General features: G+C 42.1%; 1 protein-coding gene across 2 annotated transcripts in view; it reads right to left on the minus strand.

Moving 5' to 3' along the window:
- The window catches only part of Clint1 (clathrin interactor 1), a 65,150-nt gene that overhangs the window by 5,241 nt on the left and 32,672 nt on the right, over positions 1 to 27,237 (minus strand). For both annotated transcript variants that reach the window (XM_004657479.2, XM_004657478.2), the window contains exons 4-10: positions 26,501 to 26,609; positions 25,003 to 25,167; positions 17,993 to 18,170; positions 13,314 to 13,560; positions 12,135 to 12,204; positions 3,867 to 3,941; positions 127 to 419 (exon numbers count right to left, since the gene is read on the minus strand). In XM_004657479.2, coding sequence (XP_004657536.2) covers positions 127 to 419; positions 3,867 to 3,941; positions 12,135 to 12,204; positions 13,314 to 13,560; positions 17,993 to 18,170; positions 25,003 to 25,167; positions 26,501 to 26,609 — 1,137 coding nt within the window. The remainder of the gene's footprint in view (positions 1 to 126; positions 420 to 3,866; positions 3,942 to 12,134; positions 12,205 to 13,313; positions 13,561 to 17,992; positions 18,171 to 25,002; positions 25,168 to 26,500; positions 26,610 to 27,237) is intronic.

A 27,237-nucleotide genomic window follows, 5' to 3' on the forward strand; every position in this document is an offset into this window, starting at 1 on the left:
CACGCCCATCATTAAGTAGGAGGTGACTCTAGGCAGGCACAAGCATGGGGCTTGCTTAGTGCTTGTCCTGCACAAGCCTATCACTACACTGGAGCAAAGACTGCCCAAGCGAAGCAAATGCCTTACCTGTGACCTTGACATGGGCAAACCAAGCCCAACAGTATTAGTGCTCATCAACGAGAAATTCATACTCTGGGAAGACGTCATAGTTGCCTGGGGTGAGCCCATGAGATCAAAAAGGTCTGTAGAATTTGAGGCAGCTGGAGGTGGGCCTAACGCCGCCTGTGAGCCACTGACGAGTTCTGCTGTGGGCTGTGGGGCACTACTGAAGAGCTCACCACTGGAAGCCGCAGGGCCTGGCGGGGCTTGGTTGAAGGCACTCCAGTCACCGAAGTCTCCATTCCCACTTGTTGCTGTTGCTGAGGCAGAGAGAGCAGTAAGGATGAGTTGCATGGAGCATGTCCAACAAACCATGAACGGAGACAAGTTCAAGTGGATCATCGCCCATCCATCCAGATCAACCTGAGGGTCCCCTCTCCATCTGGACACCCTTCTCTCTCATGAATACAACATGAGTGTTAACAAGGTGGCAGAAAGCAGCACCCCCACTGAAAGGGAAGCTCGCCACCCAGAAGGATTGCAAAACGTCCACCAAACTCCTCAAGCTCGCATGCCATACAGGCCTCCAGCTAAGCAAGTCTGACCCTGCCCTTGGCTCAGTGCAGCCAGGAGGAGATGCTCAACTGTGTGGGAATCCAGAATAGCAACATGAGGAGACACTGAACCCAACCCAGAGCTCAGCCTTCACTTGCTGTTCAGAAGAGTCAGGAGAGCTCAAGTTAAGCGTACACCTTCACAACTGCCTAAGCGTCAGGTTCAGAAGCGTCATCTATGCACAGCAGAATAGACAAGCATGGGGGATAAAAACCTAGTAAAACCAAAGGCAGATTTAATGCTCCTCCTTTGGCTATGTGAGCCCTGACAACACAAGGGTTAGAGTTACAACACAATCTTCAGTAAGTACACAGCTTGTCTTAACACCTGCTGTCCAACTTATGGGAAGAAAAAGGGAAGAAGGGGGGCTTGTGTCCCTGAAGGCATATGCAGTGAAGGCTTGGACCTCAGCTTGCTGCGCTGAGAGGTGACCGTGCTCATTTCATCACTGGGCCAACAGGACGATGGACTCACAGGCAACAGTAGGAGACGGGGCTTGCCTGGAGGAAGTAGGTTCCTAAGAGTGTGCCTTTCAAGGGTGGAACTGGCTCCTGGCTCCTTCCTGCCTGTCTCTGTTTCCCGGCTGTTATGGGGACAGCAGCTTCACTGTATTGTGGGAACCCTGCATGGTGCGTTGCCTTACTCTGGACCCTAAAAGCAAGAGAGCTAGCTGAACACAGACTGAAACTGCTAAGACTGGGAGTCAAAGCCAACTTCCTCCTTTAAGTTGGTTTCTCCATTATCTTGTAACAGTGATGGAAAAACCTAACCCACCATGTAACAGAATAATACAAATTCCTATGTTTGAGTTCAAAGTGCTCCATATAAAAATTCCAGTGGTTGGGGGAGGGGGGAATTAACATGGGATTTTTTTTATAATCATGGAAAATGCTAATAAAAATTTAAAAATAAATTAATAAATTAATTAAAAAAAATTCCAGTGGTTGACAGCATGGATTTTATACTTACTAGCCATAGGAACCTAAGCAAATGAATTAACCTCTCCGTGCCACACTTTGAAAATGTACACTGCAGAAATTAAGGAATTTAATTTAGGGTGTCCTTTCTTACTCCTTGGGTTAACCGTGACAGTGAGGTGAAAGCTGAGGTGAGGCCCTTCCTGTGGTGTGCCACATGCACACCGAAGTCAGGTCTGAGCCGCGTAACGTCTGCATGGAGAGTGTCAGATATGTGCAAACTGATTGAGAAGACAGGTCACACTTAACACTCTTTCTGACCAGGCTACGTGGGAATGGAAGTAAATAAACTTCACAGGAGGGACAAAAGGACATCAATGAGCAAGTGACAGTTGGAAAGCCGCACAGAAGCGGTCCTCTGGAAGGAGATAGCATGCATCTCCAAGCTAAGCAGCACTGCCTCTCTGTGCACCCTGTTTGCTTAACTCGTGGAATGTTTTGTCCAGGCTGAAAGGTAACCAATCACTGTGCTACTGGCACATTATGTGAAATACAAGAGAACAGGAACATGAGACGGTTCTGATTAAGATGCACACATCCTCAACAACTTCTGTGACAATCATTTTTTTCGTGTGTGTGTGTGTACCCACACGTGCACAGCATACACTTGCCAAGGCACATGTGTGCAGGTCAGAGGACAACCTTCCCACCTTGAGGCTGGGTTTCTCTCCCTGGATCTTGGCTGCTTTGTTGGAGTTTCTAGAAAATTCTCCTGTATCCACTTCCCATCTCGCTGGAGTGCTGGGGTAATACCATGGCTTCTGGCTTTTTACATGGGGACTGGGGATTGAACCTGGGCACTCAGCGGGCAGCAAGTGCTTTATTCACTGAGCTATCACCTCAGCCTCTACCAACAACTTAAAAAAAGAACATGGCTACCTGCCTTTGTCTTTCTTCACCAGAGAGACTTTGTGAACTGTTTTAGGTAAAGTTCCGTTTTAGACAATGTGAATTCATTTAAGCCAGCCCTGCACAAATTAATGTAAACTGTGCACCGATTCTTCCATTTGTGTGATCTATAAAAGTACAATGTGAATGAGAATTGGGGCGAAGTGTGTCGTCCTACCTGAAACTTTGGTATCTGGGATGATTAATCATGAAGAAGTGGGGCATACACTGTTAGAAGTGACTCGTTGCTGCAACAGTCTCATGCCCTGTGCAGTGACGATCAGGTTACACTCTAATTGTGTGCATACAGATCAAGAGACGCACCAGGACGGCAACGCTAACATAGTCAAATGATTTGCATAGTACGCAACCTTACATATAGATATAATGCTGAGAATTACACAGCGAGTTTGTAACATTATTTGCCTAAAGTAAGACATCAACCTTTAGAAGGTACAACGTTTTGGTTTCTGGGAAATGCTTACAATTTACAAAAAGTATGCTGTCAAAATAATCTCAAACCATATTCAATTCCACACATTTTTCTTACTAACTCCTCATGAGCCTCTATTAGACATTATTCAACAGGAAATAAGAATTGGATAAAAATTATACGCTGGGCGTGGTGGTGCACATCTTCAATCCCAGCACTTGGGAGGCTGAGGTAGAGGATCACTGCGAGGTTGAGGCCACCCTGAGAACCCCCAACTCCATAGTGAATTCCAGGGAAGCCTGGACTAGAACAAGACACTATCTTGAAAAACCAAGAGAGTAGATTCTTCTATTTGAAATGAACTGCAACACTAATTAGTTACATTCCATTTCTCTTCCTCACCTCGCCTCTGGTTCTCATAGTTCAATTTTAACTATGAAGCTCTATGCATTCCCACAGGCACAGTTTTGTCTTTCTAAAGAATCATGACAGTTAGCATTAGTAGTGGTTTTAAAAACTTGGTTAAGTCTCCTTCCTGGGGAACTAGATAAACTAAAGAAAACATCTAGTATTTACATTGCTAAAACGAGCTGATCTATACTTTTTCATATCTACCCCTGCACAGGTAAACAAGAGTGAGTTAGGAACATGGCAAGTTTTCTTTATTCAGAAAAACATAACCTCCAATTAAATTAACACACTTGTGACAGTAACCCAATAAAATAACTGACACATAAACAAGTTAAGGTTTCTGAATTATAAATACCACAAGGACTAAAAGGAATGTGGCAGCAGGTCAGTTTTTTGGTAACCTTTTCATGAACTTGGTTTCTGACAATCAAATCATATCCTACCTTGGGAAGGGAAACTGCCTGATGCAGCAGCTGAGCCAAAGTCAGCAAAGCCCCCGAATAAGTCAGTTGATCCTCCTAGAAGTTAAGAAGGAGAAAATGTTAAGAATGGTCCAACTCGAGAACATCGGTCCGCATGTCCACACCACATAAACAAGGCCACAGCAGAGGCCAGCCCTGCACAGGTACGGGCTCTCAGGTACCCATGCTGCTTGCATGCTATCAGATTTCCACACTACTCAGTCCCTTAAGCAGTGAGACAGGTGACACCTCACTAGACTGCCCCAAGTGTAAGGTGGGTGTACAGTTGATCTAGCTAACTATGTTTCCTGAAAGAACCCTCCATGGGCACTTAAACCTGAGTGAACACAGACAGGGACCAAGATATTCGCATGCCAAGTGAGATGTGCAATCCTGGGTGGCACCATCAACAGTCTTGTCCTGAAAAAACAGAACCAAGACACTGAGGACATGTGTACATGGCTTGTATATTATTTTATGTTAAATTTCCCAATATGATTAAAAAGGAGGAAGTCAGGTGGGCATGGTGGCACACACCTTTAATCCCAGCACTCAGGAAAGTGAGGTAGGAGGATCACCATGAACTCAAGGCCACTCTGAGACTACATGGTGAATTTCAGGTCAGCATGGGTTACACTGAAACCCTACCTCAAAAAAAAAAAAAAAAAAAAGAGGACATCTTAGTAAATAAGCTAAACTATTTTCAGGACAAATGCCAATGTTTGAAACTTTCTCTTGAATGGTACAGAATAAACTGTATGTTAAAGAAAAAAAGAAATAAAGAGTAAGAGCAAGTAAGAGAGAAAAAAACCCTAGCAAATTCTCTGTGTATGTTTCAAAGTTTTAAAAATAAAATGCTGGGGGAAAACTTGAAGGTGATTTGTTTAAAATCAGTTTAAGCAGTTATGAGGATAAAAAAAAAATCAATGTAAAGATCTTAAAAAGTAGCTAGGGATACCTTTCCCCTACTATTGAAACTCTAAAGACTAAATACTTATAACTTTTAATGCATAGAAAACTATCAGCTCTTTATTGCTAAATCGGTATTTTTAAAATGGCACAATCCTAATTAACTGATCACTCTCTGTATGCAGTGTCACAGTCTCTTCAAAATTGTATATGTAAGCAATGCATATTAAGGCATTTACTTTAACAATCTGAAGAATATGTCACATCTTAATTTTTTTTTTCTATTCAATTATCAATGACATAGTCAAAGACCCCAAACCTTAAGTTGTTGGCCTTATTTTTGTCCTTAAAAATTTCACCCTTTATGAGCTGTAACCTTAGAAGTCTGGAGCAGCAATTCAATTATGGTGATTTTAGTGTTATGTGAACATCACATGGGTTACATCACAGCTGCTGAGCCCGCAGTGCTGAGAACTAGCCAGGTGGTACCGGAACATCTGGGCTGCACTCAAACACCACCAGGGACAGCTTCCAACATCTGGTGCCATTTCTGAATTGTCTTCTCACTGCAAGACATTCTGCCCCATCTGCTACACTCAACTAGGTTAATTAAGCTAGAACCGTCTCCTCTGCTTAAATGGCCAGCTGTAATAAGAGGAGGAAATCAGCTTCAGATACATGAGTATTGCTATTTCTTTGTAATGCACACTTACTGTAGTCAACCAGCAGCAGGCATAACTAATTCCTCATTCCTTCAGCTCACCTCATATATATGCTCACCGATAAATCCTCCACCCACCAAAGCACACCAACCACAGGTTCTTTCTTTTTGCTCACAATGCTACAGTTCTTGGGTCTGTTTTTCAACTGATTCAAAGGACATTCTTCTAGTAATGTATCTTTTTCCTACATGTACATACACCAAGATCAAATGTCATGAGGAACACGGAGGACAGTGGACTGAAGTGTGTACTGTGATGAGGATAGGGAAACGAATGTGGCAAACAAGCGGTGCTTAATATTCCTCAGTTTGCTTTCGGTTTCTCTGCATTAAAAGTACTGACAAAGTATACTACTAATACAGTGCAATTGCTTTAAAATTGGGCATTATTTTGTTTCACCCAAGCAGTGCATAAACACCAATACATAACTTTTATACAAGTTCAGTTCTTCAAATCTTTACCAGTCTAAGCTGCTGAGAGAATTCATGTTGCAGATAAAAATAATTGAACACCATGGATCATAACTCAAAACTGTGCAAGATAGCCTCCCTCCCCCCCAGCCGGTAGGATCTCACTCTAGCCCAGGCTGACCTTGAATTTACTATGTAGTCTCAGGGTGGCCTTGAACTCACAGCAATCCTGGGATTAAAGGCGTGCGCCACCTTGCCCGGCTAAGATTTTTTTCCCACTTTTCCTGAATTTCTGACATGTACCTACGGTTGGATTGCTCCGCTGCTGCTCTACCTTCTTGCATCCCAGCATTCCTAACTTATCCACAGCAAAATTATTCCTCTCCATGCATACCACAGCTTCTCCTCATCACAACAGAAGGAGTGGCCGTACAGAATGCGAAGACATGCACACTGTGCTCTTTCCTGGTACAGCTCTTTCCTACCTTTCCAAGTGTCTCACAGCCGTCTTCAACTTTGAAAACCATTTCCAATATGAAAAACTGCTACTTAATTGAAGAACACCTGTTTTCTAGGAGGGACGATTGACGCTAACATGTACAATCATCATAGCAATGCTACAAATAAAACAGAAACCTTCTCTGCTTGAGCATCTCCCAGATAATTTCTATCTGAGGGAATGCAAATAGAAGAGTATATAAAAAATTGCTGTGTGTGGAAGGCTGCTAATTTTTACCAAAGCCATTCTTCAGGATTCCCACACGAGAGCTGTCATCATAAATGAACCATTTCCATCTGCCTGCTCAGGGTAGTAAGGAGGTTATTTACAATCACCAGCTGGGAACATGTATTTCCCAAAGCTACACTGTGAACAAGAAAAATATGGCTAGACAGTGCTGAAACTACAAATGGAAATTTTAACAGAATTTAATCCCGATTACATTGAAAATGTATGTCTTAAGAATTATATTAGATGGCAAATCTAAGCACATGGCTAGTGTAAAAAGGTACAGATACAAAAACTATCCATAACTGACAAGAGCTTTCAGATACTTAATGCGAGTGAACACCTCCGCCAGACCAAATGGACTGGAGCACACAGGTGAAGTCACAGCCAGCTTATAGAGCTCAGGACTCACTGTTGGCCAAACAAATGCAAAAACGCAATTCTTTTTCTCTTCTCATCAAATGAAATTCTGAAATGTGCTGGTGGGCTGTTTTGTTTAGAATGGAAGAAGAATTAGGGGAAAACCTCCAAAACTCAAAACCAAGAAACCCAGTGTTCAAAAAATAAATCATCTGGTTAAATAAATTACAGGCTAGTCCTATAATGTGAGGTGATAAAGCAATGACCAGCTCACAAGAGAGCACGCCAGCCTGAGATGCTCACAAGCATTTCTCTAAAAGCCTGAACCTGGACACACTGGCTAAATAGACAGAAAATGAATCTTTTAAGACCAAGTATGGTGGCACTTGCCTATACTGCCAGCACTTGGGAGGCTGAGGCAGAATATTAAGAGTTTGATACCAGTCTGGTCTATACAATAACATTCTAAGTCAAAAGGAAAACCACAGAACTTATTTTTATTAACTAAAATTTTGAATACTTAACCTATTTAAGTTAAGGTGAATTACTTTCCATATTTCTTTTTAAAAATTTTAAAGTTTTATTTTAACTTCATTTTTATTTGAGACAGAGAGAAGGGGGGGGGGAGAGAGAAAGAGAGAAGGGGCACGCCGGGGCCTCCAGCCACTGCAAATCAACTCCAGACACATGTGCCACCTTGTGCATCTGGTTTACATGGGGCCTGGAGACTCAAACCTGGGTCCTTAGCCTTTGTAGGCAAGCACCTTAACTGGTAAACTCACTCTCTTCAGTCCCCATTTCCGTATTTCTAAAGTGAGCATGCATTACTTCTAATAATTAGTTAAAAAGATATAGTAACATTCTGCTTTGGTAAACTTGCTTAAAACTAGAGACAAACTCTATTCAGGTTCCAATGTACACCGGGTGAAGAGGTGCACTACAGCAGCCCAAGCCGACACCAAACTACTACTGGAAACAAAGACGCAGGTTCAAATGTCAGTGAAAAATTTGGATTTGACACATCTCAGGCCTTTAAAAACTGTTTTTAACTTTAAAAAAGGAATTCAAAACATACTCAGGTATGGCTAGCCTGCAGCCCATAGACCACACATGTTCCAGGTATGAATGCAGCCTAACTCATTTGTCAATGACATTATGTTGCAATATTAAAAGGTTGGCCAGCTTTGTAAGTCATTACAGATGTGTGAGCCCTATGCACTTGTGTGTGAAGGCCAGAGAACGTGACCTGCTGGTTCCTTGGAGACAGCCCTCAATCAGCCCTGAGCTGCAGTTCTCATCAGGAATTCTCTGATCTCTATTCCCGCCCTGCAGTAGGACTGGGGTTACAGGTGTGTGTGGTCAGGTGTTTATATGTGGACTGGGCAATCTAGACAGTGCTCTCCCTCATGCTTGTGACGTCATCTCCCCAGCCCTTCCCTTTCTCTTTTGATAGTCTTTGGAAATACTGCCCAGGCTGGTCTGGAATTGAGAAGGCCAAGGGATCCACCCAATTTAGCTTTCCAAGTGCTGGAATTACACACATGTGGCGGTTAAAACATGTTTAGGGTCAGTTTTCACTTTCCCCTCTGCTGGAAGCAGACCTGTTGCCATCACATTCTCACTCCGGCACAAAGCACCCAACCAGAAGCAGCTGATTTGGAGGAAAGGACTATTTGGTTTCTCACCTCAAGGGGAAGCTTCATGATGGCAGGGGAGAGCACAGCATGAGCAGAGGCTGGACGTCACCTCTGCCATGGCCAGTGGAAAGCCACAGCAGGAAAGTGAGCCCAAGTCTGGCTGTGAGGGTCTGGCTGTGAGGAGCTGGCTGTAACATCCCAAAGCCCGCCCACACAACACAGCTCCTCTAGTCAGGCTCCACTTCCCAAACTGCCACCAGCCATTGAGAACACAAGGGTTTATGAGGGACACCTCATTCACATCACAACAGGATCTTTTTTATTGTTTGCTGCTAAGTATGCCAGGCTAGCTGGTACAGTGTCCAAGGGGTTTACTGATCTCTGCCTCCATCTTGCCACAGGCATGCCAGGATTACAGATGCTCACATCAAGCTTTACAGGGGCCTGAGGCCTGAACGCAAGCACTCGCGCCCGCATGGCAAGTGCTTCCACACCGGCTGTCCCTCCCGCATCACAGTTCTTCTGCTTCATCTGTCTCCTGTTTCAGGGAACGCCCCTTTCCTCCAGAGCACCTGGAATGTTTAGAGCTAGGAAACGACTTGTGGCTCCTTGACTACTGATCACCTTCTCAAACTTGCCTTTCCAAGAGCAGTCCATTTGACAAGCACCATACCAGAACAACAGAGAGATGTGAATAAATGAGTGAAAAGAAGTACATCTGCTTTGACAGCCAGAATTAAAATTTAAATTGTCAACAAGACATGTAGATTAATACATTTCTTCACAAAAAAGAAATATAAAAATTATAAAAATATAAAAATTTCAATTTTAATGTAACTTTTCATATCAGCAAGCTAATCTCAAGAGATTGGGAACTATAAAGCTTCTAAAGGCTTTGTGAAAATTGAAGTATACTACACTTTTTTTTTTTTTTTTTTTTTGGTTTTTCGAGGTAGGGTCTCACTCAAGCGCAGGCTGACCTGGAATTCACTATGTAGTCTCAGGGTGGCCTTGAACTCATGGCGATCCTCCTACCTCTACCTCCCGAGTGCTTGGATTAAAGGTGTGTGCCACCACACCTGGCTCTATACTACACTTGTAATTGCCATTTTTTTTGTTAGTTAGGAAGGAAATACTACATCAAGTATAAGGAGTGATTAAAATCTGAATATGATCCAGAGAGAAGATTCTGTGCTTGAATAGTCTGATGGACTGGGTCCAATTCCTCAGTATGGTATAGAGCCAGACGCACAAAGTGGCACATGCATCCAAAGTTTGTCTGTAGTGGCAGGAGGCCCTGCATACCCACACTCTTTTTCTCCCTCTCTCAAATGACTAAAAATATTTTAAAATATTTTTTTGCTTATTTTATTTATTTATTTGGCAGCTACAGACAGAGAGAGAAAGAGGGGAAGAGAGAGAGGGAAAGAATGGGCGTGACAGGGCTTCCAGCCACTGCAAACAAACTCCAGATGTGTGCACCCCCTTGTGCATCTGGCTACCGTGGGTCCTGGGGAATTGAGCCTCGAACCGGGGTCCTTAGACTTCACAGGCAAGTGCTTACCCGCTAAGCCATCTCTCCAGCCCTAAAAATATTTTTAGACAGGTGTTGTGGCACATACCTTTTAAAAATTTTATTCATTGTTTTTAATTTATGAGACAGCGAGACACACACACACAGAGATAGACAGGCAGAGAATATGAGAATTGGCGTGCCACAGCCTCTAGCCACCACAAACGAACTCCAGACAGGGGCACCTTTGTGCACACACATCACCTTGTGCATCTGGCTTATGTGGGTTTTCAGGAGTCAAAACCGGGTCTTTAAGCTTCTCAGGCAAGCTCCTTAACAGCTAAGCCATCTCTCCAGTCCAGCACATACATTTATTCAGAGCATTTGAGAGGCAGAGGTAGGAGGACTTCCATGAGTTCAGGGACACCCTGAGACTATATAATGAATTCCAGGTCAGCCTGGGCTAGACCCTAACTCAAAGAAGAAAATAAATAAAAAAAAAATAAGTAATATTAGTGACTTGATAACCTTACTGCTCACTAATATTTAATGACTACCATGAAGAAGTTTTTGCTAGGCTTAAGGGTCAGAAAGGGGTATAAAACTGAGTCAATACTTTTAAGAGAAAACTTTGAAAAGCGATGCATATATAAGAAGATAAAAATACCAGTATGGTAGTTCCATAGAATTTAAAGACCATAAATGCCAAAGAGAGTAAAAGGGAGGGCTGGAAAGATGGTTCTGTGTTCAAATGTGCTTTCCTACAAAGTCTGCCAGCCTGGGCTCAATTCTCTAGTACCCATGTAAAGCCAGACACACAAAATAGTGTGTGTGTCTGGATTTGGTCTGTAGTGGTAGAAGGCCCTAGCTCTGCCCATTCTCCCCATTCTCACTTGTGCATGCAAATAAATTAATGAAGATGTTTTCAAACGAGAGAAGTTACTGAATTGTTACTTCTCCCTGTTAGGCAACTGAATAATTTTCACCCAATAATACCCAATGCTCACTAACTTCACACTGATAATAAATCCAACACAAATAATTCTGTTGCAGAATAAGGACTGAACCAAGTCTTATGCATGCTAGGCAAGTATTCTACTCCCAAGATATATTTTCTGCCCCCTTTCTACATTTTTTTTTTTCCTTTTTTGAGGTAGGATCTCACTCTAATCCAGGCTGACCTGGAATTAACTATGTAGTCTCAGGGTGGCCTTGAACTCTTGACAACCCTACCTCTGCCTCCTGAGTGCTGGGATTAAAGCGTGCGCCACCACACCCAGCTCCTTTTTTACATTAAAAAATTTTTTTAAAAAAATTTATTTGCAAGCAGAGAGAGAGAGATAGAGATTGAGAGAGAGAGAGAGGGAGAGAGAGAGAGAATGGGAGTTCTAGGGCCTCCAGCTGTTGTAAATGGACTCCAGAAGTATGCGCCACTTTGAGCATCTGGCTTTAAGTACTGGGGAAATTGAACCTGGATCTTTAGGCTCAGACTGTTGAACCATCTCTCCAGGACCCCTTTTTACATTTTGAGACAGGGTCTTGGCCAGGATGGATTTGAACTTATATAAGATCATTTTTGTCTCAGTCTCTCAAGCACCTGGGATTAAAACCTAGCTAATAACTTTTGTTTTTTCATTCTACGATAGAATTTCTTTTTTTGTGGAAATAGTTTTAATATTTCTTTTTAAATTTAAGATAGATAGATAGATAGACAGACAGACAGACACACACACACACACACACACACACACACACACACACACACGCCAAGGCCTCTCGCCCTGCAAATGAACTCCAGATGCATGTGCCACCTTGTACACCTGGTTTACATGGGTCCTGAGGAAATCAAATCTTGGTCCTTTGGCTTTACAGGCAAGTGCCTTAACTGCTAAGCCATCTCTCCAGCTCTAGAGTTTCTTTTAAATGATGGAAACCAGATTCCTGAAGAGAAAAAGCCATTGTGGAAGCTTACCTGCTGACTGGCTGCTGCCATCAAACAGATCAACAAGGTCACCTGATGACTTGCTGCTAGGCACTGGCGTCTGAAAACACAGCACACACACATACATACATAGGGTTAGGAAAAAAATGCTACTATTTCTTCCCCAGAATCAATTCTATCCATGTCTATTTCTGAATTTTGACATAAATAAGTATAGACAACTAAATAAGGCTAGATTTAATTTTCTTTGGAAAGAACACTGGCCTTGCATCCTCTTTTTTTTAATCTTAAAACCAGTACTAGACAAGCCCTAACATTTTCCCTTCCCTGGGGCCACTCTCCACAAGGCTTTGAAGCAGAGACTCGTTCGGTAGCCCAGGCTGGTCTTAAATTCTCCATCTTTCTGTGTCAACCATTCATGTGCTGGGATTACAGGCACACGTGACCACAACAATCTCCAATTCTAGTACCTACAGTTCTTTTCAAACTGCAGTTCCATTTGGAAAAAACACCTCCCAGATTATATTCAATTCTTACTATATATCAAAATCACTGTTTAAAAAATTTTTTTTTATTATTTATTTATTTGAGAGCAACAGACACAGAGAGAAAGACAGATAGAGGGAGAGAGAGAAAATGGGCGCGCCAGGGCCTCCAGCCTCTGCAAACGAACTCCAGACGCGTGCGCCCCCTTGTGCATCTGGCTAACGTGGGACCTGGGGAACCGAGCCTCGAACCGGGGTCCTTAGGCTTCACAGGCGAGCGCTTAACCCCTAAGCTATCTCTCCAGCTCTCAAAATCACTGTTTTTAATAATAGTTATTTTTAAAATCATAGCACAAAACTATCCAGGGTGGGAGTCTGATCTATAAAGTCTTATAAAGTTCCCCTTTAAATTCATGGGTTCACATTGAGCAGATTAAAGGCCAAATTCCTATTCAATTCTATGAACTGCAGCAAAACCATTGATAAGAAATCAATCAGGGGCTGGAGACATGCTTAGTGGTTAAGGTGCTTGCTGGCGAATGCGTCTAGAGGCCCTGGCGTGCCCATTCTCTCACTCTGTCTTTCTAATAAATAAATAAATACATAGAAATCTTTAAAAAAAGAAAGAAAGAGAGAAAGAAAGAAAGAAATCAGGGCTGGATAGATGGCTTAGCGATTAAGGCATTTGCCTACGAGCCCAGTGTGTAACTGCTGCGACTCCCACCTTAACTGAAGACTGAGGTGTGAGTGTTGAAGCATTCTGCTCTGGACTGGCCTTGTCCCCCGTGTAATGTGCTGCTGCTCCGAGATCGATGGTTTTCGAGGGGTTTGCTGTGCGCTTGTGTCTGGTCGTGGTGGTCTCCGTGGCCTGTGTGATGTGGATGTGCTTTGTCGTCACGGTCTCTTCTTCGTCTTTGAATTCACCTTTGGGAGATCTGCCTCTTCTCACTTTCTTTTCCTCGTCGCTGTCACTAAAAGATATTGAAAATGAAGCAAAATAATAAGACTTGGGATTACCTTAACATGGAGTCCTCAGTGATTTGAGTGAACGAATTTCAAATGCACCAACTCCAAAATCCCACACTTTGACTACTTGACAGGGATCAACACAATGTTATTCATGCTGCCTGAGTAATGACACGTATGCATCTGGGAGGCAAAGCGGCGCCAGGCAGATCTGCTCGGTACATCTGCAACACTGCTGAAAGTGCTTAAATAAACGTGCACAAGGAAAGCAAAAACACCTAAAATAACCAGTTTTTGCTTGTTAGATTAAAAACTTAATTATCCTAAATTACTAGCATTCCATAAAAACCAACTGTTATCCAAGCATCTGTACCTGTTGTCTATGTTCTTTAAGTGGATTACATACAAGAGATTCCTTCTTCCTTTCCTTGTCCTTCTTTTACTTCTTTCTAGGCTGGTCTCAAACTCACTATAGCTGAAGATGACCTTGAACTCCTAATCTTGTCTACTTCTAAGGTACTGGGGTTACAGGCATGTGCTGCAACTCTGAGATCCCATATTTCCATTTTTATAACACAATTTCATCACTCATATAAGAAACATAAGCTGAGTGTGGTGGCACATACTTTTAATCCTGGCACTTGAGAGGCAGAAGTAAGAGGATCATAGAGAGTTTGAGGCACCTGAGACTACATAGTGAATTCCAGGTCAGCCTGAACTAGCATGAGACTTTACCTCAGAAAACAAACCAAACCAAACCAAACAGCAACAAGAAAACAACAAAATACTGCGCATAGTGATGTTAATCTGGTCACCCTACCACTTGGGAGGTGAGGCAGGAGGGTCAGCAGTGCCCTGTCAGCTACAACGCGAGGTTGCAGCCAGCCTGAGATACACGAGACTGCCAATGACAACAAAATTACAATGTCAGCAGAACAGGTTAACAGTAGCATACTATTTGATAAAAACGGGCTGGAGAGATGGCTTAGTGGTTAAGCGCTTGCCTGTGAAGGTTAATGGCCCTGGTTAGAAGTGCGATTCCCCAGGACCCACGTAATCCAGATGCACAGGGGGGTACATGCGTCTGGAATTCGACTGCAGTGGCTACAAGCCCTGGCATGCCCATTCTCTATGTGCCTCGTTCTCTCCCTGTCAGTCTGTTGCTCTAAAATAAATATAAAAGTTAAAAATGCTAAAAATAGGAGGTACTTAAAAATTGTACTATATTTTACTGTATTATCAAATCAAACATTTCATAATTGTGCTTCAGAGGAACTTAGCTAAATTTAAAATATTTTTGAAATAATTTCCTTTTGTTCACATCCAAAAAACTTCAATGCTTCTGACCAAGTGAACTAGCAAGACCACACAAAAACCAACCTTCAGAGAAAAAGTTCTGGGAGTGAAAATGCAGTTCTGGTCTATGTTCTAGTAATAAGCCAGTGGCTTTCTGTCTGGGTCCCAGTAGGAAGAGTGAGAGAAGGGGAAGAAGAAAGAGATGGGGACAGAAAGTGGGGCAGGGGAGTAAAGGGGAGGCAGGAAGAGGGGGCACAGGGAGAACGAGAACCTGGACAAGAAGCTGAAGTGTGCTCCATTACTTATGTTACCTCATTTTAGAGTAGGTGGTTTAATTTATAAATATCCTGGAGCATAATGCTTGAATTACTCCTTTAAACTATGACTATTACTGATACAATTTAACTCAGACTAATCTAAAGCAATTTCTATTTAAATACAAACCAATTTGGAACTTGTATAAATCAAGGATCAAAAAGAATGTCTTCCCACACAAAGCAAAGAGGTTAAGTATATACTTTACATGCAAGCTTGTCAGGGAACTTACAAGTTGTGATACATGAAAATAACCCAAACAACAAGAAAATTACTTAAGTTTCAGATAATGAATTACCCAAGTAAAATTGCTCGTTCAGCTGGGTGTGTGGCACACACTTTTAATCCCAGCACTTGGGAGGCAGAAGTAGGGGATTGCCATGAATTCAAGGCCAGCCTGAGACTTCATAGTGAATTCCAGGTCAGCCTGGGTTACGAGTGAAACCCTACCTCAAAAAAAAAAAAAAAAAGGCTGTTCCTTATTGTTTGGTACCCAGTTTTATCTTAGTGCACAACAATATTTTATGTGTTCAGGAATGTGACTCACATACACTAACAAAGTAGTTCTGGTAGCATGTCAGAGGTCACATCAGTGTGTCCATAGATACACTGAGCTTTCACAAACACTCCAAGGTGAAAAGTTCCCGATGTGTCCTATTAGGAACTGGTATGCTGTGTGTGTGTGGCCACTCTTAATCTTGTCTACCAAAGAGGTAGGAATTCCAGCAGAATCCTTCATATCCTCTCAGGGGACATGCAGTGAAAGCAGGTGGGAAACAAAGCAGGGAAGGAAAGCTGAATATGGAGGGCAAAGGGAACAAACTGGCAGTGTGAGCACACGCGAGCCGCATGGGGACGCACACCCTGAACCCCGGCCTTGCACAGGCTGACAATGGGCCACGGCAGGAGGCTCACTCTTGAGTTCGAGGCCAGCCTAGGCTAGAGTGAGACCCTTCCTGGGGAAAAAAAAAAAAAAAAAAGCAAAAAGAATATATAGGTGGCTAGAGACATGGCTCAGTGGTTAAAGGTGTTTGCTTGAAAACCTGACTTCCTGGGTTTGATTCCTCAGGACCAATGCAACATTTATAAGCTGCACAAAGGAAGACATGTGTCTGGAGTTCGTTCGCATTGGCAAGAGGCCTTGGTGCACTTATACTTACTTCCTCCCTTCCTCTTTTCCAAATAAGTAAGTAAATACATAAATAAGTAATTTTAAAAAGAATATACATAGTCACTACTAACTAAATGGCTTAGCTGACTCTTCTTCCACTTCAGGAAACAGCAACCAAATATGTGGCCACTGTTTTCCAAACCAAATCAACAACTTTCACACATTAAGTCACAAGAACATTAATGAATAAAAAAATAGCAGAGTATTTAAGTTGGCACTGTTTCCTAACATGCAGTGCTTATCATTAACATATGCATACTTCAGTATTAAATAGCTAGAAGTTGTGAAATAGGTAAGTTCAAAGTACTGAAATAAATTCTGTCACTTCAAGGAACACGTTTTTGAAAGTCTTCAAAAATAGGCACCCTAGAAATTTAATAAACATGGAAGCATACTGAAAATCCACTAAACAAATATTTCAGAACTTATTCCAAAATCAGATTGTTTTCATTGGATCTGCATTGCAATGGCTCCTAAATCTGAATTATCAAGAACTTTTATGTAGGATAAAGATGTTAGTTAGAAAGGATCTCATGTAAAGGGTCTGTGTTATGACTAACACAGGCACACAGTCTGAGTGGGTCTAGGTTTCACTTCGATTATTCCATATAAAACTAAGTGCAAATGCTCCACCCTCAGAAAATGAAGATTTTGAGAATATAGGTTTATACAACAACTTCTGGTTTAAAATCCATACATAAATTTCATTTTTCCTCAGCATTATTTTAGATCTCTGGTTCATCTGATGTCAGAATGAAAAATAATTTGTACAAGTTTTTCCTGGAGAAAAGCAACTTCTAAGGGAGGATAAGCAGCCAGAACAAGCAAGCAGTGGACGTGTGAGCGCCGTCGGAAACAGAGACACAGAGAGCACAGCCAGCGGCGTTCTTCTTCGCACAGCTCTTAACCTGCTTTCTGCAGCAGCACTGGTGGCAAACCTGGGCTGGCAGAGGGCACAACAGCATGGCTTCCAGGAAAGGATGATTAGTAAACTCATGAGCTGTCCCACACTTCTGCCCAGGAGATTTTTTAGGGCAGTGATACTATTCCCCATGACACGGGAATATTATCTATCTTTCCAACGCCATGGTCAGGAACCCACGATACACTATACACTTTTGTTAACTGAAGTGTATCAATGCTGATTCTCCAGTTGTGAACCAATGAACAAGTTACACAAGATCTTCTGTCAGGTTACAATGTGTGTGTGTGTGTGTGTGTGTGCGCGCGCACACGCGGGGGGGGGCATCACAAGGAGCAGCAGCCCTCTGAACTCACAGGGTGTTCCTGTGAACACAAGATCTTAACCAGACGGTGGGGGGATGTATTTAAAAAAATATTTAGGGCTGGAGAAATGGCTCAATGGTTAAGGTGTTTGCTTGTGAAGACAGAGGACCCAGGTTCGACTGCCCAGGACCCAACGTTAGCCAGATGCACAAGGGGCGCATGCATCTGGAGTTCATTTGCTGTGGCTGGAAGCCCTGGTGCGCCCATTGTCTCTGTGTCCGTCTCTCTTCTCTCTCTCTGCTTGCAAATAAACAAAAAAAAAAAAAATAGTTGAACTTCAAATGAATCCCCCCACCACACGCATATATATACACAGACAACCAAGTTGCATAAAGTTAGCAGAGAGACCCACAGGTAAATCTTAATACCTGCATCGTTCTGGGGAGTCTTCTCTGTCTTTCCTCCGGAACTTGCTGATGGTGTCATCAATTGTGCTTCCAATTTTATCACTCAGTTCACCTAATTTATCACTGAATGGAAAAGCACTCTTGTTTTTATCCCACTCTTCGTCCCATTTTGATTTGGGCTCAGGATCATATCTTTCACCTACAGCACATAAAAAAAACAAAAAACAAGCAACTCTAAGGATATTAAATTCAAAAGGTGTCTGCAGTCTGTATTTCTTAAGCATTTCTTCATAATAAAATTGTTTTCAAAGGAAAACTGAAAGCTCCCCCAGTGCTGAGTCAACAAAGTTACAGCAGACATGCAGCACGTAATGATGATCACTAAGTGGCAAGAATGCAGATTCAAAAGCCTTTCTTTATGAAATCCCACATCCTGAATGCTACAGTAGGTACAGGTGCAATGCAAAACACACATACTCTGTAAGCAAAAGATAAATAAACAGAAATCTTTTTGTTTTCCAAAAGTCACTTATGGAGGCTGAAGAGATGGCTTAGCCATTAAGGTACTTGCCTGCAAAGCCTAAGGACCTGGGTGCCCATTTTCTTTCTGTATCTCATCTCTCTATCTGAATCTCTCTCTGCATCTCATTTTTCTCTATCTGCACCTCTCTCAAGTAATTAAGTATTTTTAAATTTTTTATTTTTATTTATTTGAGAGACAAACAGAAAAACAGATGTGCCAGGACCTCCTGCCACTGCAAACAAATTCCAGATGCATGTGCCACCTTGTGCATCTGGCTAACATGGATCCTGGGGAATCAAACCTGGGTCATTTGGCTTTGCAGGCAATAGCCTTAACCAGTGATTCATCTCTCCAGCCATATATATACATATATATATATATATATGTACATATTTTTTTTAAGTCACTTATTGATTGGGCTGGGCTTCGTGGTGCATGCCTTTAATCCCAGCACACTGGAGGCTGAGGTAGAAGAATCACTGTGAGTTCAAGACTAGCCTGAGTAATGAACTGCAGGTCAGCCTGGGCTAAAGTGAGACTCTACCTTGGGAAAAAAAAGTGACTTAGTAAGCATTAGAATACTGAAGAAAGAAACTGAGGACGGCACAAGAAGATGGAAAGACCAACTATGCTTACGGAGAGTTAGAATTAATATTGTAGAAAAGGCCACCTTACCAAAAGCAATATACAGATTCAATGCAATTCCAATCAAAATTCCAGCACTACTCTTCAGACAAATAGAAAAACAAAGTATCAAAACTCTTATGGTGGCGCACACCTTTAATCCCAGCACTTGGGAGGCAGAGGTAGGAGAATCACTGAGAGCTTGAGGTCAGCCTGGGACTACATAGTGAATTCCAGATCATCCTGGGCTAGAGTGAGACCTTACCTTAAAAACAAAACAAAACACTGCAGGTGATATCACCATACCTGATCTCAAAACAAAAACAGCAGGGTACTGGTAGAAAAAGATACATAGAGCAATGGAGCAGAACAGAAGATTCAGGTTTAAGTTCATGTAACTACAACCACCTGATCTTTGACAAAGGGGCCAAAACACATACTGGACATAAGACAGCTCCAGAAAGAGCTGGAGAAACTGGATAACCACATGTGGGAGAATGAATCTAGAACCTCTTCTGCCACCCTGCACAAATATCAACTCCAAATGGATCAACTACCTCAATATAAGACCTGAAACTCTGAAATTATTAGAAGAAAAACTAGAGAGAGCACTTAAGATACAGGCATAGGTAAACACTTTCTGAATAAGATCCCAGTAGCCCAGGGAATGAGACAATCACTTTCACCACTGGGAACTCATAAAGTGAAAAAGTTATTGTATAGACCATCAACAACACAGTCAACAGACAATCAACAGAATGGGAGAAAATATTTGCCAGCTATACATCCAACAGAGGTTTAATATCTAGATTCTACAAAGAACTCAAAAAACTAAGCAATAAAAACTCAATCAACCCAAGGAACTGAACTCATAGTTCTCAAAAGAAGAAATAAAAAAGGCCAGGCTGCAGAGATGGCTCAGCAGTTAGGGCACTTGCCTGCAAAGTCTAAGGATTCAAGTTTGATTTCCCAGTACCCACGTAAAGCCAGATGTACAAGGCGGTGCATGTGTCTGGAGTTCATTTGCATTGACTAGAGGTCCTGGCATGCCCTTTCTCTCTTTCTCTATGTGCCCCCCTGTCTCATAAATAAATAATATTTTTAAAGAGAAATAGAAATGACCAATAAACATCTAAAAACATGTTCAATATCTTTAGCCATCAGAGAATTACTTTGAGATTCCATCTCACACCAGTCAAAATGGCTATCATGAAACAAACAAACAAACAAACAAATCAAAATGCCAACAAATGCTATAGGGAAAGAGAAACCTTCATCCACTGTTGATGGGAGTACACACTTGTATAGCCACTTTGGAAATCAGCATGAAGGCTCCTCAAAAATCTAAAAATAAATCTATCATTTGATTCAGCTATAACACTCCTGGGCATATATCCTAAAGATTATTCTTTACTATACAGATATCTGCCCAGTGATGTTTATTGTTGTTCTATTCACAATAGCCGGGAACTCGAAACAGGCCAGATGCCCATCAACTGATGGATGGATAGCTAATGAAGACGTGGTACACATCACAAAGTGAATTCTACTCAGCACTAAGGAATAATGAAATTATGAAATCTGCAGAAAAATTGACTTGGAAAAAATTCATACTAATGGAGTCATGCAAGCCCAGAAAGACAAATGTCCTATGTTCTATCTTGTATGTGGATCCTAACATAAAATTGCTTATTTGTTCATGAGCTGCAGTCAGCAAAGCAGTGCTGGGAAGGAAGCTAGCACACGGCTTTGGAGAGGGAGAAGCTGGCAGGACTACCTGGCGGCTAAGAGGAAGGTCAGAAGACAGGGCTGTAAGGGTCTGAGGAGGACTAGAGAGAACATGAGTCATTACCATTGAAACCTTCCTCCTGGATAGCTAATTAAAAACTCTCTTAAGAGATGGGGTAGTCTGGGCAGAAGCACCTGTAATGGTGCTTTACCATAGAACCGTGGGTCTTGGTGGTAAATCGCAGGGCCAAACTCCCCCCACCCCACACAATGAGCTGTCGGTCAGGGAGTCCCCTAAAGCAATGCAGGTCACTGCCACAACACTTAGTTACCCACTAGATCTAAATGGAAAGAACCTACTGCTGAAGACACCACAGGCTGTGGTCACAGGACATGAAAAATTACATGGTGAAGTGAGATGGAAGCAGTGCCCTGCTGCCAGCTTGCGTAGTGCTGGCAAGGGCTATGCAAACTGCTGGGGACTCAAGTCATCAACAGCATGAAAGGCAGGGAAGAAAACCCAGTGAGCCAGCAACATGGTGACATGTTCCCAGTTACTCTGGAGGGAAACTAAGGCAGCAGGATCACTTGAGACCAAGAGTGCAAGGCCAGCCTGGGAATTAGAAATACTCTCAGAAAGAAAAACAACCTGTTACGTTCCACAGCCAGCATGTGTTGCACTAGAGGAAGTCCGTGCTGATACTGGATATCCCAATAGGCTGAAAAGTTTGGTTTCTAGTTTGGTATCAAACTAGAAAGATAACAAGTCAATGAGTTTTTTAAGGGATGGGAAAAGTATTTTGAAATTTTTAGAAAAAAAATGCTTTAGTTATACTCAGACCTGCACCTATTAGGAACACAAAGTGTGCTCAGGCGGTTCTGACAGTGGAGACCGTTCAGACAAACTTAAGTGTACGTCAGGACTGCTCACAACTAGATAGCCTCAGCATGAACATGACGAGGAGAGGTAGTCATGGCAATGGACAAAAACTCCACAATGTCAAGATTTTAATCCTTGTCCAGAGGACCCTATTGGAAAGAAGTATAGACACAAGGGGATATGGCCATTTCCATGTTCAAGCTCAACTTAGAAAGTAAGATGGGAGAGAAATCACATGTGGTGTGAAACAAAGGAAATGTTGAAAAGGAAGGAGGCTGGGAAGTTCTGGCAAGAACATGCGCCAACACAGCCAGCAGAACTTTCTGATGGCATGCGTGCTCTCTGGGAAGATGCATAAACCCATGTTGTGAAACAGCATTAGGAAGCTACGACTTCAAGGGCAAAACTGACTGTGAACACTTAAGAATTTTGCAATACACATGCTAAGAACAGGGGAAGATAGCTCAGTGATAAGCGCTAACACAAGAGACCTTGGTTCAGCCTAAGTGCGCACACCTTTAATCCCAGCACTCAGGAGGCAGAGGCAGGAGGATGGCTGTGAGTTCAAGGCCAGTCTGAGACTATACAGTGAGTTCCAGGTCAGCCTGAGCTACAGTGATATACTATCTTAAAAACCCCAAAATAAATAAATAAATAAATAAATAAATAAATAAATAAATAAATAACATAACAATTACAAAGTCTACGCAGTAAGTCTGGTAGTGATTACCGACTTACAAAAAGATGGAACCAAGTGTGGTAGTGACATTTGTCCTTCCAGTTATTCAGAAGGTGGAAGCAAGGGAATCTTGGGCAACTTAAGGAGCCCCCAACTCAAATTTTGTAAAGAGGGCTAGGGATGCAGCTGAATGGTAGAGTGCCTGCCTAACCTGGGCAAGGCCTAGGGTCCATTCTTCTCTCTCTCTCTCTTTCTCTCTCTCTCTCTCTCACACACACTTTTTTTTTTTAAAAAAAAAAACCAAGTGATTTCCCAATATACATTTCAGTATAAAGTGGTGAAATAGACTGAATACAAGCAAATTTAAAGAAAAACATGAAAAAAATAGATAAAAACCAAACTGATGAGGGTGGTGGGCATCAAAATAAATTTAGTGCTAAAGACTCTGTGTTGTGACATTTTTGTCATAGTGTGTGCACATACATACACACATGTATGAGTGTGAAACAACTGACTAGTGAAGGCTAAAAGTCATTTATAAAAACCTCACAAAGAATGCATGCAATGCAACACACAGAGTGATACCTACTTCCAACAGATGCTGCAACTAGTTTGTTGTGACTGAGTCTAAAAACTTAAAACTCGATTTTCTAAATTAAATTGATATAATTACATATTATGCTGGCCAAAAAACAAAACAGAAAAAGAGGAAAAAAACAAAACCCAAAACAAGAGCATGGGATCCGATCTGGCAGACTGAGAAGCTGAGCTGCACAGAGCAGTTGCTACTCAGAGCACAGCACCCTGCTGGAACTCATCTGTGATGTGAAGCCCTGAAGAACAAGAAACATGACCAGGGAAACCACCCAAAGCTTTGAAACATTTTTAAAATTTATTTTGTGTGTGTTTGTGAGTGGGGGGTGGGGTGGGGGGAGAATGGGTGCGCCAGGGCCTTCAGCTGCTGCAAATGAACTCCAGAGACATGCACTACCTTGTGCATCTGGCTTATGTGGATACTGAACCTGAGTCCTTTGACTCTGCAGTCAAGCACCTTAACCACTAAACCATCTCTCCAGCCCATCCAAAAGCTTTCTTACTCTTCCCAAAATTAACTCCAAATCAGATGTGCTCTTTTAAAAGACAGATTTTTTTTAACTTTATTTTTATTTACTTATTTGAGAGAGAGAGAGAAAGAGGCAGAGAGAGGGAGAGAGAGAAGGGGTGTGCCAGGGCCTCCAGCCACTGCAAATGAACTCCAGATATGTGTATCCCCTTGTGTATCTGGCTTACTTGGGTCCTGGGGAATCGAACCTGGGTCCTTTGGCTTTGTAGGCAAAATGCCTTAACTGCTAAGCCATCTCTCCAGCCCCTTAAAAGACAGATTCTTAACCAACTAAAGAACTACTTTTACAGTCCAGTATGGCATAAAAGGGTACTTTCTTGCTGTTAATAAATGTAATACTTTTTTTTTGGGGGGGGGTTATCGAGGTAGGGTCTCACTCTAGCCCAGGCTGACCTGGAATTCACTATGGAGCCTCAGGGTGGCCTCGAACTCATGGCAATCCTCCTACCTCTGCCTCCCGAGGGCTGGGACTAAAGGCGTGCGCCACCACGCCTGGCGACACTGTCTTTTGATAGCAGAAAGCAACAGAGCAAAGGGATGCAAATACTGGACAGCTGGTGCAATATAACAGACTTTCACACAGGCTGACTCCCCAGAACTCAAATGTAAACAAACTTACATGCAAGTCTGGGGAGTCAGAGCCCCAACAAGCAATGGGTTAATATGCAATACTGGTCTGTCCACACAGCACCAAAACGACCAGGGGATTCTTAAAGTTCACAGAAGACAGGACAAGTCTAAGGTGGCAAGCTTCTTTCTTATCTTGTGCGAATGTCTTAAGCACCCAACATCCTATTTTTATATTAGTACTTTAGAAATGAATGTTCAAGTTACCTTTCTGAAACAGTCTCTTGTTATGAAGCTCCAACTCACTGTCACCCTGCCTCAGCCTCCAAGCGCTAGGGTTACAGAGGCGCATCTCCGCCTGGTTTCTGAGCGCCCTCCAGTGTGTCAGGCCCCGTTCCTAGTCACACACTAGCGTACTAAGGGAGGAGAGCTGAGGCGTGGTCACTCACAGTAGCTTTTGTAGCCAGATACTGTCTCATGAAGAACAGAGGGTTGAGGCTGTGGTCAGTTATAGTAAAGCTTATTTGTTTTGGGCCAAAACCAGCTAACTTTGTTTTACATTAGAAAGGAGAATCTCTTGGTCAAGCTGTACTTTTTTTCTCTGAACTGTGAATTATAGGCACCCCTCTCTAAGAGTTGTGACCCTAAGAGGAAGGGTACGCACCTCTTTTATTCTCTGTACATTAAGTGAAAAAGTTTGCACTTTCAGTTAAAATCAATGTTTTCAGTCATAATGTAGAAAAATTCCCAAGGTACATGTAAATAAAACTAGAGCCAAAATGATATTACCTATGTTTTAGCAGACTCTGTATTGCTGAAACAAAAACAGCATTTTGGACTTTGGTATTTCAGTGGGTCTTAAAATGAGCCCCCACCCCCAAAAGCTCAGCCTGACTTTGATACTCACTGTATCTGAACCCTCCAACACTGTCGGAGGAAACCCCAACATACTTGTCTTTGTTTTTCTTGGCTTTCTTTCGCTCTTCACGGAGCCTGTCGTCATCCTGGGCAAATTCCACCAACTCCTTCACCTTCTGGCGGATATTTATGCCCTGGTCCTTGCCGTGCTCGTCTTGGGGAGGACAAGGAAGAAACAATGCCTTAAGAATTAATTCACTTCCAGCATATCAAACTCTAAGATAAAAACAAACAAAAGAACTACAGACTAAGAAAACAACTATAGTAGTTAAAATTGTTTTTAGGGCTGGAGAGATGGCTCAGCACTTAAGGCACTTGCCTGCAAAGTTGAAGGACCCAGGTTCAATTTCCCAGTACCCACGTAAAGCCATACGTACTAGGTGGCACATACATCTGGAGTTCATGTGCAGTGGCTAAAAGCCCTGGCATGCCCATTTTCTCTCTATCTGCCTTTCTCTCTCTCACATAAATAAATAAATAAATTTTTTTACAATAAAATTAGATTGTTTTTAAAAGACACTGGGAAATGGGAAGATTGCTCAGAGATTAAAGGTTCTTGCTTGCAAAGCCTTCCAGCCTGGGTTCAATTCCTCAATACCCACGTAAGGCCAGACACACAAGGTGGCTGGAGTTTGTTTACAGCAGCAAAGGGGCCTTGGTGTGCCCATATTCATTCACTCATTCGTTCATTCTCCTTCTCTCTCTTGCTATGCAAATAAATAAAATATTTAAAGTTAAGAAAATAAAAGAGGCAGATTGCAGCGTTTACATTCGTCATTTCCTCTCTGTGCAATGCGATTCTGCCTGAAGACCACAGGTGACAGTGCTCTGTGGGTCACTGAGAGACCTCAGATGACCTTAGAAAAGGCACAGTATCTTAAAATCATATTTTAACAGAATTTCTCAAAACCAAACTACTTTACCATTTTAATAACTAAAGACCACCTCTCCAAATGTCCTGATTTCCTCAATACAACACTGATTACTAGGACTCAGCATAGCTCAAGAATTGACATTTAAAGAAGTTCAACTTAAGCCAGCGCTTAACAAACATGCTTCACTCGCTAGTCTCTTTCACATTCAAAACACACTCTGGCCTTGCTGCCTTTGCACAGTAAATATTATTTGGCGGGAGGGGGAAGCCAGCTTCAAACAGATGTGTGTGTTTTGGAGCTCTAACCTTTTCTTCCCTTATGATTAAAGCTATTCCTTTATGGACACCACAGGGGACCAGTCTCCAGTGCATATTTTAATATAAACCCGAACACTCATGTTGTGTTGGTTCTGTTGTTATTAGCCAGTCCTTTCTGCAAGTTCTTGTCTTCACTAATTAATACTCTAGGGCCCCACGTCTTGGATTCTGCGCTCGTCACACAACCAGCCACAATCCCATTCTAATTAGAGCATAGAAGCTTCTGAACTGGTTCAGGTGACTGACAACTCCAACTACTGTTTTAATTCGCTTATAAGGTTTTCCTATTGCTCACCTACAAAGTGGTAATTTTCCAGGGATCGCAAATCATAAATGTGTTCTCTGGCACTTGTAACAACACGCTCTGATCCATTTCTTATGAGGTAAGCTAGGAGCAGCAGCGACTGTAAAAATATAAAGCATCAAATGATTTAATGAAGTAAATTCTGGATGAGTTCTGCTACATAGTTAATAAAACTAATTCCAACATTACCAAACAAAAACCCTCATGGCAGTGGTGAGGAGTGTTTCTTTACCTTTCATTAGACTAAATACACAGTCTGACTGTATCAAATTGAAGTTGCTCTGACATCAAACAAAGTGAGTAATTACAAACTATTCTGGACACTAGAGTCAGGAGATGTAAACACTGCAATGTTAATGTGTAGCAGTAAGTGTGTGATACAAACAACAATACAGCATTACAGACGTATGAACTGTTAGAAATACTTAAAGAATTATTTGGTGTTGGCATAATAACACCATACTCTCCCAGATACAATCTCGTTTGAGGTTGATGTGGCTCTTGCTTCAAACAGGCTGCCAACAGAAGAAAAAAACTTAGCTGTTACAGATGACTGGGCATCTGTGTGAAAATGAAAATACTTAGTAGCAGAGGCCAGTAAGTTGAAAAGGAGACATAAAGGGTGGAGAAAGGAAGGGAGGAGGATACTTAATAGGTTGATATTGTATATATGTAATTACAATGATTGTAATGGGGAGGTAATATGATGGAGAATGGAATTTCAAATG

This window comes from Jaculus jaculus, chromosome 6 (genome assembly GCF_020740685.1).
Source record: "Jaculus jaculus isolate mJacJac1 chromosome 6, mJacJac1.mat.Y.cur, whole genome shotgun sequence".
Lineage (NCBI taxonomy): Eukaryota > Metazoa > Chordata > Mammalia > Rodentia > Dipodidae > Jaculus > Jaculus jaculus.